A 13,987-nucleotide genomic window follows, 5' to 3' on the forward strand; every position below is an offset into this window, starting at 1 on the left:
CAAGAATAGGAAAATGGTCATAGCAAGATGAATGTGTCTAACTTGGAATAGAACATTGGTCATGTAGCCTGGCCAATACCTGTAATAGCAATCTGCTAATGTTGGATACAAATAAAAACTATATCCAGATAAACAAAATGTGTGCCATGTTTCAGTCAAATAAAATGTCAGTGTGTGCACCCCCAGTATTTTTCCACTCGACTCCTCTAAAGTAGAACTGCCTCTAGTCAGCCCTCCAGCATGCCATATAGTACTGCCTGCACACATCAGACAACTCCACTCTGGTACACCCACTCCATGCAACCATACACTACTACACAGTAAGAGAGGGACGGATTTACTAAACCCAATTACCAGAGGTCATGGGTTAAGGATTAGAGAATCACTCAACTCTTTTCTTTTTTGTCAATATTGAAGCTCGTTGTTATCATGGGGTTGAGGAGAATATTCAGAAAAACAACCTTTCAACAGAATTATCAAATCTCACAGACGTAACTAGTTCTACTCTTCTGGTTCTATGGATAACTAATAGAAACTGTCGCTACGGCGTGACATGATAGCTACCTTGGTAAAACGTTTGAGCAGCTTGATATTCTGGCATGAAGTCCTTTCATGTCCCATGCACCAGGGAAAGTAGCTTAAGCGGCTGTGGATTCCAAAATAAAAGCATGGTCTCAAACAAACCATCAGTTCTACATTATTTGTCTGGGTACTTCGTGTGTGTGTGTCTGGTCCACAGCATTATATCTCGGAGAACAGAAATAGACTCACAGAAAGTGAAACACTAAGTCATTCAGAAGTTCATGAGGGAAAAGGGCATTTCACTACGGAGCTGTCACCTAGCAACGCAGATAAGCTAGTGTTTTTGGTGCGGAACATGTTGGAATGGATACAAATCTGTTGCGTCTGACAATGGAATGAGAATAGTTGGGAGGAGATAAAGGTGCTATGCTCTGTCAGACATTTAGGCTACCATTTATTTTTATGTGACCCACAGGTACAATTAACAAACTCCTATAAATCAGTTCGTATTTACCTGTGAGCTACAACTCAAAAATATATGTTTTTTAAAAGGTACATAAATACAAAGTATTGGCCAATAAGACCAAAAAGTTAAGTAATTAAACATTTAATATGTAAACGAAAAGATTTCCCTTTACGGGTTTTCACTCCACCCTTGCACTTGATTTGATGAATTAAGGTCACGAATTAGTAAGGAACTCACCTCACCTGGTTGTTTAGGTCTTAATTTAAAGGAAAAACCCACAGACACTCGGCCCTCCGTGGAATGAGTTTGACACCCCTGGTGTAAGTAATCATATAATTTTCCCACTTAAAAAGGACATTTAAAAAAAATACTGCTTCATATTCATCATCTCCTACCCAACATCAACAAAAGAAAAAGGCACGTTTCTATGTTTAATGGGGGGAAAAAAGAGGGGAAGATAAGTGTTTCCAATGACACCAGTGTGCATCATGTGACTTTAACCAATTACGAGTAGGCATTTCCTACTAATTGGTTGATGATGTCATTGGAAACACTCATCTTCCTCTATCTTTTTCCCACAAAACATAGAAACGCTCAATTTTCACATATGTTTATGTTGGGGTGGCACTGGAGATGACAAATATGAATGACAATATTTGTATTTCCTTTTAATAAACCATCTCTCACAGAAGTCCCCGGGACATATCCATATTACCTCAACAGCAACTTCCAACTGGCCAATTAGGGCCTACTACACCTGTAGCCTACATAAGCACAATAAACAATGATATATTTCAAGAGGAATGAGGCTCCATCAGAGGACTAGGCTGTATTGTGTTATCAATCTTTGGGAGAAAAGCCTTGCCATCTAGCCTTAAACACAGTGCTTCTGCTTTCTAAAGGGCCAACCTCAGAGCATCTCTGATCTCAGCTTGGTTTTAACCTCAGCCTGGTCCATGGAGGGTAAAGACGGAGGTTTGCAGGAATGACCTACAACTCCTACACAAGTGTACGTTGTCATCCGTTCAAGAAACTATCATCTTTCCCGCATACTCCTGTCAGCCGGAAAAAGCAATCCAGTCCCACTGCCTCCCAATCTCTCACACAACCACCTCATCCCACCACCACCCACCCACAATCATCTTCTCATCAGACATCCCACTCACTGCTCACTGACATCCAAGCAGGTAATTACTCCATTGCAGGCAAATTACAACGCGCTGCAGACATCTAGATTGCTTTGTATGACTGACCAGACGGTCTGTCCAAAGGCCCTTGACCGTTTTAATGGAATTCTGTTTTGTCCAAAGACATGCTGTAAGACAGGCTATATCAAACTAGCACAACAGCACTTAATGCTAAAAGAATATTCATACTAAATGCAGTAATTGTCATTTAACCAAAGCATGCTGACCATTAACTATCTTAACATGGTATGTTTTGAAGACAAAGTCAGGAGTTTACATACACCTTTGCCAAATACATTTAAACGGAGTTTCACAATTCCTGACATTTAAGTAAAAAATCCCTGTTTTAGGTCAGTTAGGATGACCACTTTATTTTAAGAATGGGAAATGTCAGAATAATAGAGAGAATGATGTATTTCAGCTTTTATTTCTTTCCTCACATTCCCAGTGGGTCAGAAGTTTACATACACTCAATTAGTATTTGGTAGCATTGCATTTAAAATTGTTTAACTTGGGTCAAACATTGCAGATAGCCTACCACAAGCTTCCCACAATAAGTTGGGTGAATTTTGGCCCATTCCTCCTGACAGAGTTGGTGTAACTGAGTCAGGTTTGTAGGCCTCCTTGCTCGAACACGCTTTTTCAGTTCTGCCCACACATTGTCTATGGGGTTAAGGTAAGGGCTTTGTGATGACCACTCCAATACCTTGACTTTGTTGTCCTTAAGCCATTTTGCCACAACTTTGGAAGTATGCTTGGGGTCATTGTCCATTTGGAAAACCAATTTGCGACCAAGCTTTAACTTCCTGACTGATGTCTTGAGATGTTGCTTCAATATATCCATATAATTTTCCTCCCTCATGATACCATCTATTTTGTGAACTGCACCAGTCCTTCCTGCAGCAAAGCACCCCCAAAACATGATGCTGCCACCCCGTGCTTCATGGTTAGGATGGTGTTCTTCTGCTTGCAAGCCTCCCCCTTTTTCCTCCAAACATAACGATGGTCATTATGACCAAACAGTTCTATTTTTGTATCATCAGACCAGAGGAAATTTCTCCAAAAAGTATGATCTTTGTCCCCATGTGCAGTTGCAAACCATAGTCTGGCTTTTCTATGGCGGTTTTGGAACAGTGGCTTCTTACTTGCTGAGCGGCCTTTCAGGTTATGTCGATATAGGACTCGTTTTACTGTGGATATAGAGACTTTTGTACCTGTTTCCTCCAGCATCTTCACAAGGTCCTTTGCTGTTGCTCTGGGATTGATTTGCACTTTTCGCACCAAAGTACATTCATCTCTAGGAGACAGAACGCGTCTCCTTCCTGAGCGGTATGACGGCTGCGTGGTCCCATGGTGTTTATACTTGCGTACTATTGTTTGTACAGATGAACGTGGTACTTTCAGGCGTTCAGAAATTGCTCCTAAGGATGAACCAGACTTGTAGAGGTCTACAATTTATTTTCTGAGGTCTTGGCTGATTTCTTTTGATTTTCCCATGATGTCAAGCAAAGAGACACTGAGTTTGAAGGTAGGCCTTGAAATACATCCACAGGTACACCTCCAATTCACTAAAATGATGTCAATTAGCCTATCAGAAGCTTCTAAAGCCATTACATAATTTTCCAAACTGTTTAAAGGCACAGTCAACTAAGGGTATGTAAACTTCTGACCCACTGGAATTGTGATACAGTGAATGATAAGTGAAATAATCTGTCTGTAAACAATTGTTGGAACAATTACTTGTGTCATGCACAAAGTAGATGTCCTAACCGACTTGCCAAAACTATAGTTTGTTAACAAGAAATTTGTGGGATGGTTGAAAAAACGAGTTTTAATGACTCCAACCTAATTGTATGTAAACTTCCGACTTAAACTGTCTGTATTTCATTCATAATGATGTACTATACTGCTGCTTACATTTAGTGTACAAAAATATTTTATTCAGACTCATCTTCTACTATTCAGAGAAAGGATTGACATTTCAAATGTGCTTCATAACACAGGGCTAGATATCCACTTAGACATTTCCGATCCATTTCCCCCTGTGAGCTAGTGTGATAATGACATTTGTGAGCACTACAAATGCACCGTTTAATTTACTGCGTTATTCCTATCGATTTTGGCATCATTGGTGGAGCCCTCCTCCACCTGCTGAGAAGGATTAGCCTGCAGTAAATACAAGCCTTGCCAAATGTATCATTAACAATTGGAGGAAAATTATATTTAAATGGTGCTCAATTTCTAATAAATGAATAAATTATTGATTGAGCGTTTAAAACATATCCCTCCCTCCATTCTCCAGGGATGTAAGACTTCAAATTATGGGCAGAGTAATCCCTAGAATAATATGGAGTTACTAGTAATACCTCCATAAAGTCCTTTAGGAAAAGCTTATGTCAGGCTGTGAATCTGTAAACATTAAATGACATTTAAACCCATGTCATAGTCTTCAAATTACATCAAAGTTAAATGCCATGTAGTAACTGGCACAGTTGCCCATTATTTTGCATTAAAATTAAAAGTTGAAATGCCTTACCGCAAGTGCTTTGGACAGTCTTGTACGGAAGTCGTTGAGAACGATGGTGACAATGTCCTGGTGAGGGATGTAGACATAGCCCCCCTTCAGGTAGACCTTCCTGGTTCTCACCAGATCCAACGCATCTTGGAATGGGACCTTGAAATAAAACAGAAAAGGGGGGTATATGTACATTCAACATAACTTGCTCATCCTGATGTTTTGCCTCCCAATAGAATATTCATTATCTTAACACAGGGGTGTACTTATGTTCTCGATTATAACCACGTGAGGATTTCACCTTTGTAGAAAATGGAAAATTGTTAACTCACTTTGTAGAAGTCTTTGCAGTCAACCGTGGATCCACTGACAGCAAAGCTTGAGTTGATGAGTTTGTCCATCAGGTTTTTCTTCTCATCAATACTAATCTAGAGATTAGGAAAAGGTAGTCGGCTTTCAGTGACAGAAACAAGCATATTGACACTTGATAGTATAGCTATCTAGCAGTGTAGTGTTGTTCCATTATCTTCTCCGGAGTGAGCTGAAGACTGCTGTACACTTGCCCATCAATCATGTCCTCTTAGGCCAAAACAAACGAAAGACAATGTGTCCTCGGGCTGTTGATGACCTATCCGACTTCTATGGGTCTCAATCAATAGTGTAAGCAGCAAACACATGGTAAGGCGAGGGAATGGAGAACTGGGTTGTATTCATTAGTTCATAATAGTCCCTCCCTGTTTCAGTCAGTTTTGGCCTGGCATAAATGCACTTGTGGGATATCTTACACTGAAGACCCAGAATGCATCAGAGGCTTTATCACCACAACATATCAGGCTTTAACAATAGCTACGTTTCATAATTGGCGACAGATTTACATACAAATATTCTAAAATCTGCATAACAATATGCACATTTTCCCACCACAGAGGTGTTTCCTTCAAATGTACTTGTCGTGGATAAAAGGGTGTGCATGATGACGTATTGCACATAAAAATAACTTTTGCGGTTGAATTCCCATATACATTACATTTTTTTCATCGGCCATGTACTTTACTTGCATAAAAAGATTGGCTGGAAACCTGGTAACTGTAATAGAAACGTGGATAAATACAGTCAACCAAAAGGGCAGCCGGAGTTAGAACCTTGTCACCCATCTCCAAGACATTATCAAAGAAAGGCTTCCAGCTATGTAGAACCTGCGGCCATAACAAACGCTTCACCACATGTCACTCAAATAATTCTATCCAGGGCAGAGTATGTGAGTGGAGCAAGGAGCGGAGCGTGCCTAATTTGACTGGATCGTGATTCCCAAAGGCTGGAGGGTCGGCCTTCTCGCCCGATCCAATAGCGCTCACTTCACAAGCTCAGGGCATACGGCCATAACAAACGTGTATTTGTAGTCTACTTGTGTGCTGCTATAGCCCCTTGCTATAGCTACTGTCATGGTCCCTAAATATTTTCATAAACTGATAAAACACACAGGTGCTAAATCAAGGTGACTTACAAAGATCAAGAGCAAGAGAGGGTGCGGTGATGTAGCGAAAAGGCACGTAATCCCAAAATCATGATGGTGTACTTACTCCATGCACATGCTAACAAAAAGGAACGAGGTGGGTAGATGACTAATTGTCATTGTAGCAAACTATTTATAACCTAAAAATCAGATCTCTTAAAACATTTTGTTAATTTTTGTACCATTATCTATACAATAGGCCATCGTTGATTTTGTCCCAATGGGCCTGGCATATTCCCACTTTCAAGGAGCTTTCCGTTTTGATTGGGTTATTTTAACAAAAAACCTTTAGTCCTACCTATAGAAAAATGTAAAAAACAACTCTGCATCTCTGCCCAGCCTGGCAAGAGTGGCCCAGTGGCTAAATTGTGATTTTAATGAATGAAGCGAATTCGGAGCAGCAGTTTTTTTCCTGTGAGCGCTGAGTGGAGCAGTAGGACAGGACATTGAGCACCTCTCCAAGAGTGATTTCCAACTGCTCACGTGCTCTGATCCAGGGACTGTTTGGGAAAATGTTGTACCTATCCCCTTCTGGGCATGTATGTGATGAACAACCTTTGCTGGCCTTTTTCACCTCCCTCGTTGCCATATTGCAATACTATAAACAATGCTGGTCATGTCAAATTAAATGAAAAGGAGCATGTTCTATACAGTACTGTAAATATGTACTATTTACTTCCTTGGGTTCAATTGATTTATCTTGTACAAGTTAATTTATCACAAACAATCTTATGGAACACACCTTGAAGTAAAACAAGATTTAACTTCAAATAGACCGATTGCAAAAACAACCCTCCACACAGTGGACATTTTCAGACAAGTATACTACTGTGAGCTGACAGCGCCATCTACTGGCTGGTCTGAAATATTACCAGAAATATGTCCAAACAGTATCAAGACCAGATTTGCTGATAATCTTTGCTAAATATAAATTACACCCAATACTTTATTTTGTCATGCATATCAAAATTTTGTACCAGTGCATACACCAATGGAGGACAGGGATGAACAGATTGCTTGGTTATGCCAATTCCCATCATTATATTGATGCCAGAGCTGTTTTGCTCACATTTGAGAGTAAAAGGTGCATTTCCCTCCACAACAACAACATAAATAGACTCACCGTATGATAGTGAAGATTATTGTATTCCAGAAATTCTCTTATGTTTTTGGAAGGCAGGCCATTGAAGCGATAACGGAAGAGGTCAATCTCTTGCTGGATAAACCACCGTCTGAGATCTTCTCTGCAAGATTTTAAAAAAGTAATCTTATTGTTTGTTCAATTTACAAAGTAAGAGAATAACTTGGTATGCTGGGTCACAAATAATTAGGTAGAATACACCCTCCTCTAGGTACAAGTCTATTTGGAAAAAGGGACAGACATTACATGTTTATTGAAAATGCTGTAAAGACTACACTTACGTTTGGCAGTATGCAAGGCGGAGAATGAAGTGTGAGATATGGTCCTTTCTTCGCTTCTCATATTCACTGGGCCCAGTTTGAGGTTTCCGGTCATCCTTAGTGGATTTAAAAGGAAAGCGTACCAGAACATCTCAACAGAAAGCATTCTCTATTTCAATATCAAAGACTTGATCACAACCAGCAATTCATCAGTGTTTTCCATTTTTTATATTACCTTTATTTAACTAGGCAACTCAATTAAGAACAAATTCTTATTTTCAATGAAGGCCTAGGAACAGTGGGTTAACTGCCTTGTTCAGGGGCAGCACGACAGATTTGACCTTGTCAGCTCGGGGATTCGATCTTGCAACCTTTCGGTTACTAGTCCAACGCTCTAACCACTAGGCTGTTGGTCGACCAAGATTTTTTTTTATAGTCGAGCAGAGGCAAATATACAGTGCCTTCAGAAAGTAGTCAGACCTCTTGACTTTTTCCACATTTTGTTACGTTACAGGCTTATTCTACAATATACACTGCTCAAAAAAATAAAGGGAACACTAAAATAACACATCCTAGATCTGAATGAAATATTCTTATTAAATTCTTTTTTCTTTACATAGTTGAATGTGCTGACAACAAAATCACACAAAAATTATCAATGGAAATCAAATTTATCAACCCATGGAGGTCTGGATTTGGAGTCACACTCAAAATTAAAGTGGAAAACCACACTACAGGCTGATCCAACTTTGATGTAATGTCCTTAAAACTAGTCAAAATGAGGCTCAGTAGTGTGTGTGGCCTCCACGTGCCTGTATGACCTCCCTACAACGCCTGGGCATGCATGCTCCTGATGAGGTGGCGGATGGTCTCCTGAGGAATCTCCTCCCAGACCTGGACTATAGCATCCGCCAACTCCTGGACAGTCTGTGGTGCAACGTGCGTTGGAGGATGGAGCCAGACATGATGTCCCAGATGTGCTCAATTGGATTCAGGTCTGGGGAACGGGCGGGCCAGTCCATAGCATCAATGCCTTCCTCTTGCAGGAACTGCTGACACACTCCAGCCACATGAGGTCTAGCATTGTCTTGCATTAGGAGGAACCCAGGGCCAACCGCACCAGCATATGGTCTCACAAGGGGTCTGAGGATCTCATCTCGGTACCTAATGGCAGTCAGGCTACCTCTGGCGAGCACATGGAGGGCTGTGCGCCCCCCCCCAAAGAAATGCCACCCCACACCATGACTGACCCACCGCCAAACCGGTCATGCTGGAGGATGTTGCAGGCAGCAGAACGTTCTCCACGGCGTCTCCAGACTCTGTCACGTCTGTCACATGTGCTCAGTGTGAACCTGCTTTCATCTGTGAAGAGCACAGGGCGCCAGTGGCGAATTTGCCAATCTTGGTGTTCTCTGGCAAATGCCAAACGTCCTGCACGGTGTTGGGCTGTAAGCACAACCCCCCACCTGTGGACGTCGGGCCCTCATACCACCCTCATGGAGTCTGTTTCTGACCGTTTGAGCAGACACATGCACATTTGTGGCCTGCTGGAGGTCATTTTGCAGGGCTCGGGCTGTGCTCCTCCTGCTCCTCCTTGCACAAAGGCGGAGGTAGCGGTCCTGCTGCTGGGTTGTTTCCCTCCTACGGCCTCCTCCACGTCTCCTGATGTACTGGCCTGTCTCCTGGTAGCGCCTCCATGCTCTGGACACTACGCTGACAGACACAGCAAACCTTTTTGCCACAGCTCGCATTGATGTGCCATCCTGGATGAACTGCACTACCTGAGCCACTTGTGTGGGTTGCAGACTCCGTCTCATGCTACCACTAGAGTGAGAGCACCGACAGCATTCAAAAGTGACCAAAACATCAGCCAGGAAGCATAGGAACTGAGAAGTGGTCTGTGGTCACCACCTGCAGAATCACTCCTTTTTTGGGGGTGTCTTGCTAATTGCCTATAATTTCCACCTTTTGTCTATTCCATTTGCACAACAGCATGTGAAATGTATTGTCAATCAGTGTTGCTTCCTAAGTGGACAGTTTGATTTCACAGAAGTGTGATTGACTTGGAGTTACTTTGTGTTGTTTAAGTGTTCCCTTTATTTTTTTGAGCAGTGTATATATAATTTTTTTTAATCCTCTGCAGTCCACACACAACCCCCTAATGACAAAGCGAAAACAGGTTTAGACATTTTTGCAAATGTATTACAAATAAAACAGAAATACCTTATTTACATAACAATTCAGACTCTTTGCTATGAGACTCAAAATAGAGCTCAGGTGCATCCTGTTTCCATTGATCATCCTTGAGATGTTTCTACACTTTGATTGGAGTCCACCTGTGGTCAATTCAATTGATTGGACATGATTTGGAAAGGCACACACCTGTCTATATAAGGTCCCACAGTTGACAATGCATGTCAGAGTAAAAACCAAGCCATGAGGTTGAAGGAATTGTCCGTAGAGCACCGAGACAGGATTGTGTTGAGGCAAAGATCTGGGAATGGCACCAAAATAATATTCCACAGCATTGTGGTCCGTAAAAATACAGTGGTCTCCATCATTCTTAAATGGAAGAAGTTTGAAACCACCAAGCCTCTTCCTAGAGCTGGCTGCCCGACCAAACTGAGCAATCGGGGGAGAAGGGCCTTGGTCAGGGAGGTGAACAAGAACCCAATGGTCACTCTTATAGAACTCCAGAATTCCTCTGTGGAGATGGGAGAACCTTCCAGATTGACAGCCATCTCTCTAGCACTCCACCAATCAGGCCTTTATGATAGTGGCCAGATGGAAGCCACTCTTCGGTAAAAGGCACATGACAGCCCACTTGGAGTTTGCCCAAAGGCACCTAAAAAACTCTCAAACCATGAGAAGCAAGATTCTCTGGTCTGATGAAATGAAAATTGAACTCTTTGGCCTGAATGCCAAGCATCACGTCTGGAGAAAAGCTGGCACCATCCCTACGGTAAAGCATGGTGGTGGCACCATCATACTGGATGTTTTTCAGTGGCAGGGACTGGGAGACTAGTCAGGATCGGGGAACGGAGTAAAGTACAAAGATCTTTGATGAAATCCTGCTCCAGAGCGCTCAGGAACTCAGACTGGGGCAAAGGTTTACGTTCCAACAGGACAATGACCCTAAGCGCACATCCAAGACAACGCAAGAGTGGCTTCGGGACAAGTCTCTGAATGTCCTTGAGTGGCTTAGCCAGAGCCCGGACTTGAACCCAATCGAACATCTCTGGAGAGACCTCAAAATAGCTGTGCAGCGATGCTCCCCGTCCAACCTGACAGAGTTTGAGAGGATCTGCAGAGAAGAAATGGAAAAACTCCAAGTACAGGTGTGCCAAGCTTGTAGCGTCATACTGAGTAAAGGGTCTGAATACTTAGTTGAAGTCGGAAGTTTACATACACCTCAGCCAAATACATTTAAACTCAGTTTCACAATTCATGACATTTAATCCTAGTAAAAATTCCCTGTCTTATGTCAGTTAGGATCACCACTTTATTTTAAGAATGTAAATAATAAGTGGAGAATTTGTCAGCTTTTATCTTTCATCACATTCCCAGTGTGTCAGACGTTTACATACACTCAATTAGTATTTGGCAGCATTGCCTTCAAAAATTGTTTAACTTGGGTCAAACGTCAAGCTTCCCACAATAAGTTGGGTGAATTTTGGCCCATTCCTCCTGACACAGCTGGTGTAACTGAGTCAGGTTTGTAGACCTCCTTGCTCACACACGCTTTTTCAGTTCTGCCCACACATTTTCTATGGGTTTGAGTTTAGGGCTTTGTGATGGCCACTCCAATACCTTGACTTTGCTGTCCTTAAGCCATTTTGCCACAACTTTGGAAGTATGCTTTGGGTCATTGTCCATTTGGAAGACCCATTTGCGACCAAGCTTTAACTTCCTGACTGATGTCTTGAGATGTTGCTTCAATATATCCACAGTTTTCCTCCCTCATGATGCCATCCATTTTGTGAAGTGCACAAGTCCCTCCTGCAGTAAAGCACCCCCACAGCATGATGCTGCCACCCCCGTGCTTCACGGTTGGGATGGTGTTCTTCTGCTTGCAAGGCTCCCCCTTTTTCCTCCAAACATAACAATGGTCATTATGGCCAAACAGTTCTATTTTTGTTTCATCAGAGTAGAGGACATTTCTCCAAAAAGTACGATCTTTGTCCCCATGTGCAGTTGCAAACCGTATCTGGCTTTTTTTAATGGAGGTTTTGGAGCAGTGGCTTCTTCCTTGCTGAGCGGCCTTTCAGGTTATGTTGATATAGGACTAATTTTACTGTGGATATAGATACTTTTGTACCGGTTTCCTCCAGCATCTTCACAAGGTCCTTTGTTGTTGTTCTGGGATTGATTTGAACTTTTCGCACCAAAGTACATTCATCTCGAGGAGACAGAACGAGTCTCCTTCTTAAGCGGTATGACGGCTGCGTGGTCCCATGGTGTTTATACCTGCTTACTATTGTTTGTACAGATGACCTTGGTACCTTCAGCCATTTGGAAATTGCTCCCAAGGATGAACCAGACTTGTGGAGGTCTACAATTTTCTTTCTGAGTTCTTGGCTGATATCTTTTGATTTTCCCATGATGTCAAGCACAGAGGCACTGAGTTTGAAGGTAGGCCTTGAAATACATCCACAGGTACATCTCCAATTGACTCAAATGATGTCAGAAGCTTCTAAAGCCATGACATTTTCTGGAATTTTCCAAGCTGTTTAAAGGCACAGTCAACTTAGTGTATGTAAACTTCTGACACACTGGAATTATGATACGGTGAAATAATCTGTCTGTAAACAATTGTTGGAAAAATTACTTGTCAGGCACAAAGTAGATGTCCTAACCGACTTGCCAAAACTATAGTTTGTTAACAAGAATTTTGTGATGTGTTTGAAAAACAGGTTTTAATGACTCTAACCTAAGTGTATGTAAACTTCTAACTACAACTGTATGTAAATGTCATGTTTATTTTTAATAAATTAGCAAACATTTCTAAATCAGTTTTTGCCTTGTTATTATGGGGTATTGTGTGTAGATTGAGGGGAAAATACATTTTAATACATTACAGCTTCTAAAATGTAACAATGTGGAAAAAGTCAAGGGGTCTGAATACTTTTCAAAGGCACTGTGTGTGTGTTTGTATCTATATAGCTATATATATCTATAGCGCGCTCTCCCACCAATTTGTGCACACTCATTGTGTAAATGGTTTGCGTTTGATTGTTAATGTATTAATTCCCCATTACATATCAATAGTACATTTACTGTTAATTCCTATAATTTCTAATCTAACATGTTTGTTTGGTTACAGTATAGGTCTTAATACATTCGATATACAGTACCAGTCAAATGTTTGGACACCTACTCATTCAAGGGTTTTTTATTTTTTACATTGTAGAATAATACAAACTATTCAATAACACATTTGGAATCTTTTAGTAACCAGAAAAGTGTTTAAAAAAATATTTTGATTTGTTTAACAAGTTCTGGTTACTACATGATTCCATGTGTTATTTCAGTTTTGCTGTTGTCAGTATTCTACAACGAGAAAATTGTTTATAAAAAATAACCCTTGAATGAGTAGGTGTGTCAATCTTTTGACAGGGATTGTATATTATTACAGTCTTTTACCGTTCTCAGAGTGGGCATGTTGTTTGCAGAACGCAGTGTTCCACTTGTGAAAAACCAAGTTTTGGTTTATTTCATTCCATTTATGAGTTGTCAATGTCTTTTGTTTGGAGCGCTCCAGTCAAGTAGTTGAGTAAGGACACGCACCAGATTATGCTTAAAAGTAGGGATATAGGCTACCTGGCCTGTGTGCAATGAAGGCATATAAATGTGCCCATTTGGAGATCTAATAGCATTTCTGATTGGGTTAAAGCACCACCACTAATGAGCTTCTCAAAGTAATGTTTTCTTCACCTCAAACAGCAAGCGAACAAAGTCTGTTTCTACATTCATTGAGAATGACAATTCCTCAATGTATTTGAAAAATCTTTCCAGCCCTCTCCCTTTCAAACACTCAGCATGAAAGGGAAAAATGTCATGCTCTAATCCTGTGGAAACATCATAAAATAAGCCTACCTGATTACTTTTTATCCTTTTCACAAATAGCCTACAGATGTCTGTCCCAAGCTCACTGGTGCCGGAAACTGAGGGCCCAGAATATGTTATACAATGTTGCAAGGAGCTTCAGGCTGGACCCAAGTTAATAGTTGATACAATGTTTAAATTTCATTGCAGACAGGCCATGCGTAGCCAATGTAGCGTAGCCAATGTGATTTATAGGATATTTATTTTTATCAGGATATTTTCTACCTGCAATGTTTTTATTTGTTGGCTTGATAGGCTATTTTTACAATGGCAATATA

General features: G+C 41.2%; 1 protein-coding gene across 1 annotated transcript in view; it reads right to left on the bottom strand.

Annotated features, from left to right (window-relative positions):
• Window positions 1–13,987, bottom strand: part of prim2 (DNA primase subunit 2) — a 112,423-nt gene that overhangs the window by 96,305 nt on the left and 2,131 nt on the right. Inside the window, exons 4-7 of the mRNA XM_055930051.1 lie at window positions 7,626–7,720; window positions 7,327–7,447; window positions 5,023–5,118; window positions 4,712–4,849 (exon numbers count right to left, since the gene is read on the bottom strand). Of these exons, the coding sequence (XP_055786026.1) occupies window positions 4,712–4,849; window positions 5,023–5,118; window positions 7,327–7,447; window positions 7,626–7,720 (450 nt within the window). The remainder of the gene's footprint in view (window positions 1–4,711; window positions 4,850–5,022; window positions 5,119–7,326; window positions 7,448–7,625; window positions 7,721–13,987) is intronic.

The sequence above is a fragment of the Salvelinus fontinalis genome, chromosome 1, assembly GCF_029448725.1.
Source record: "Salvelinus fontinalis isolate EN_2023a chromosome 1, ASM2944872v1, whole genome shotgun sequence".
NCBI lineage: Eukaryota > Metazoa > Chordata > Actinopteri > Salmoniformes > Salmonidae > Salvelinus > Salvelinus fontinalis.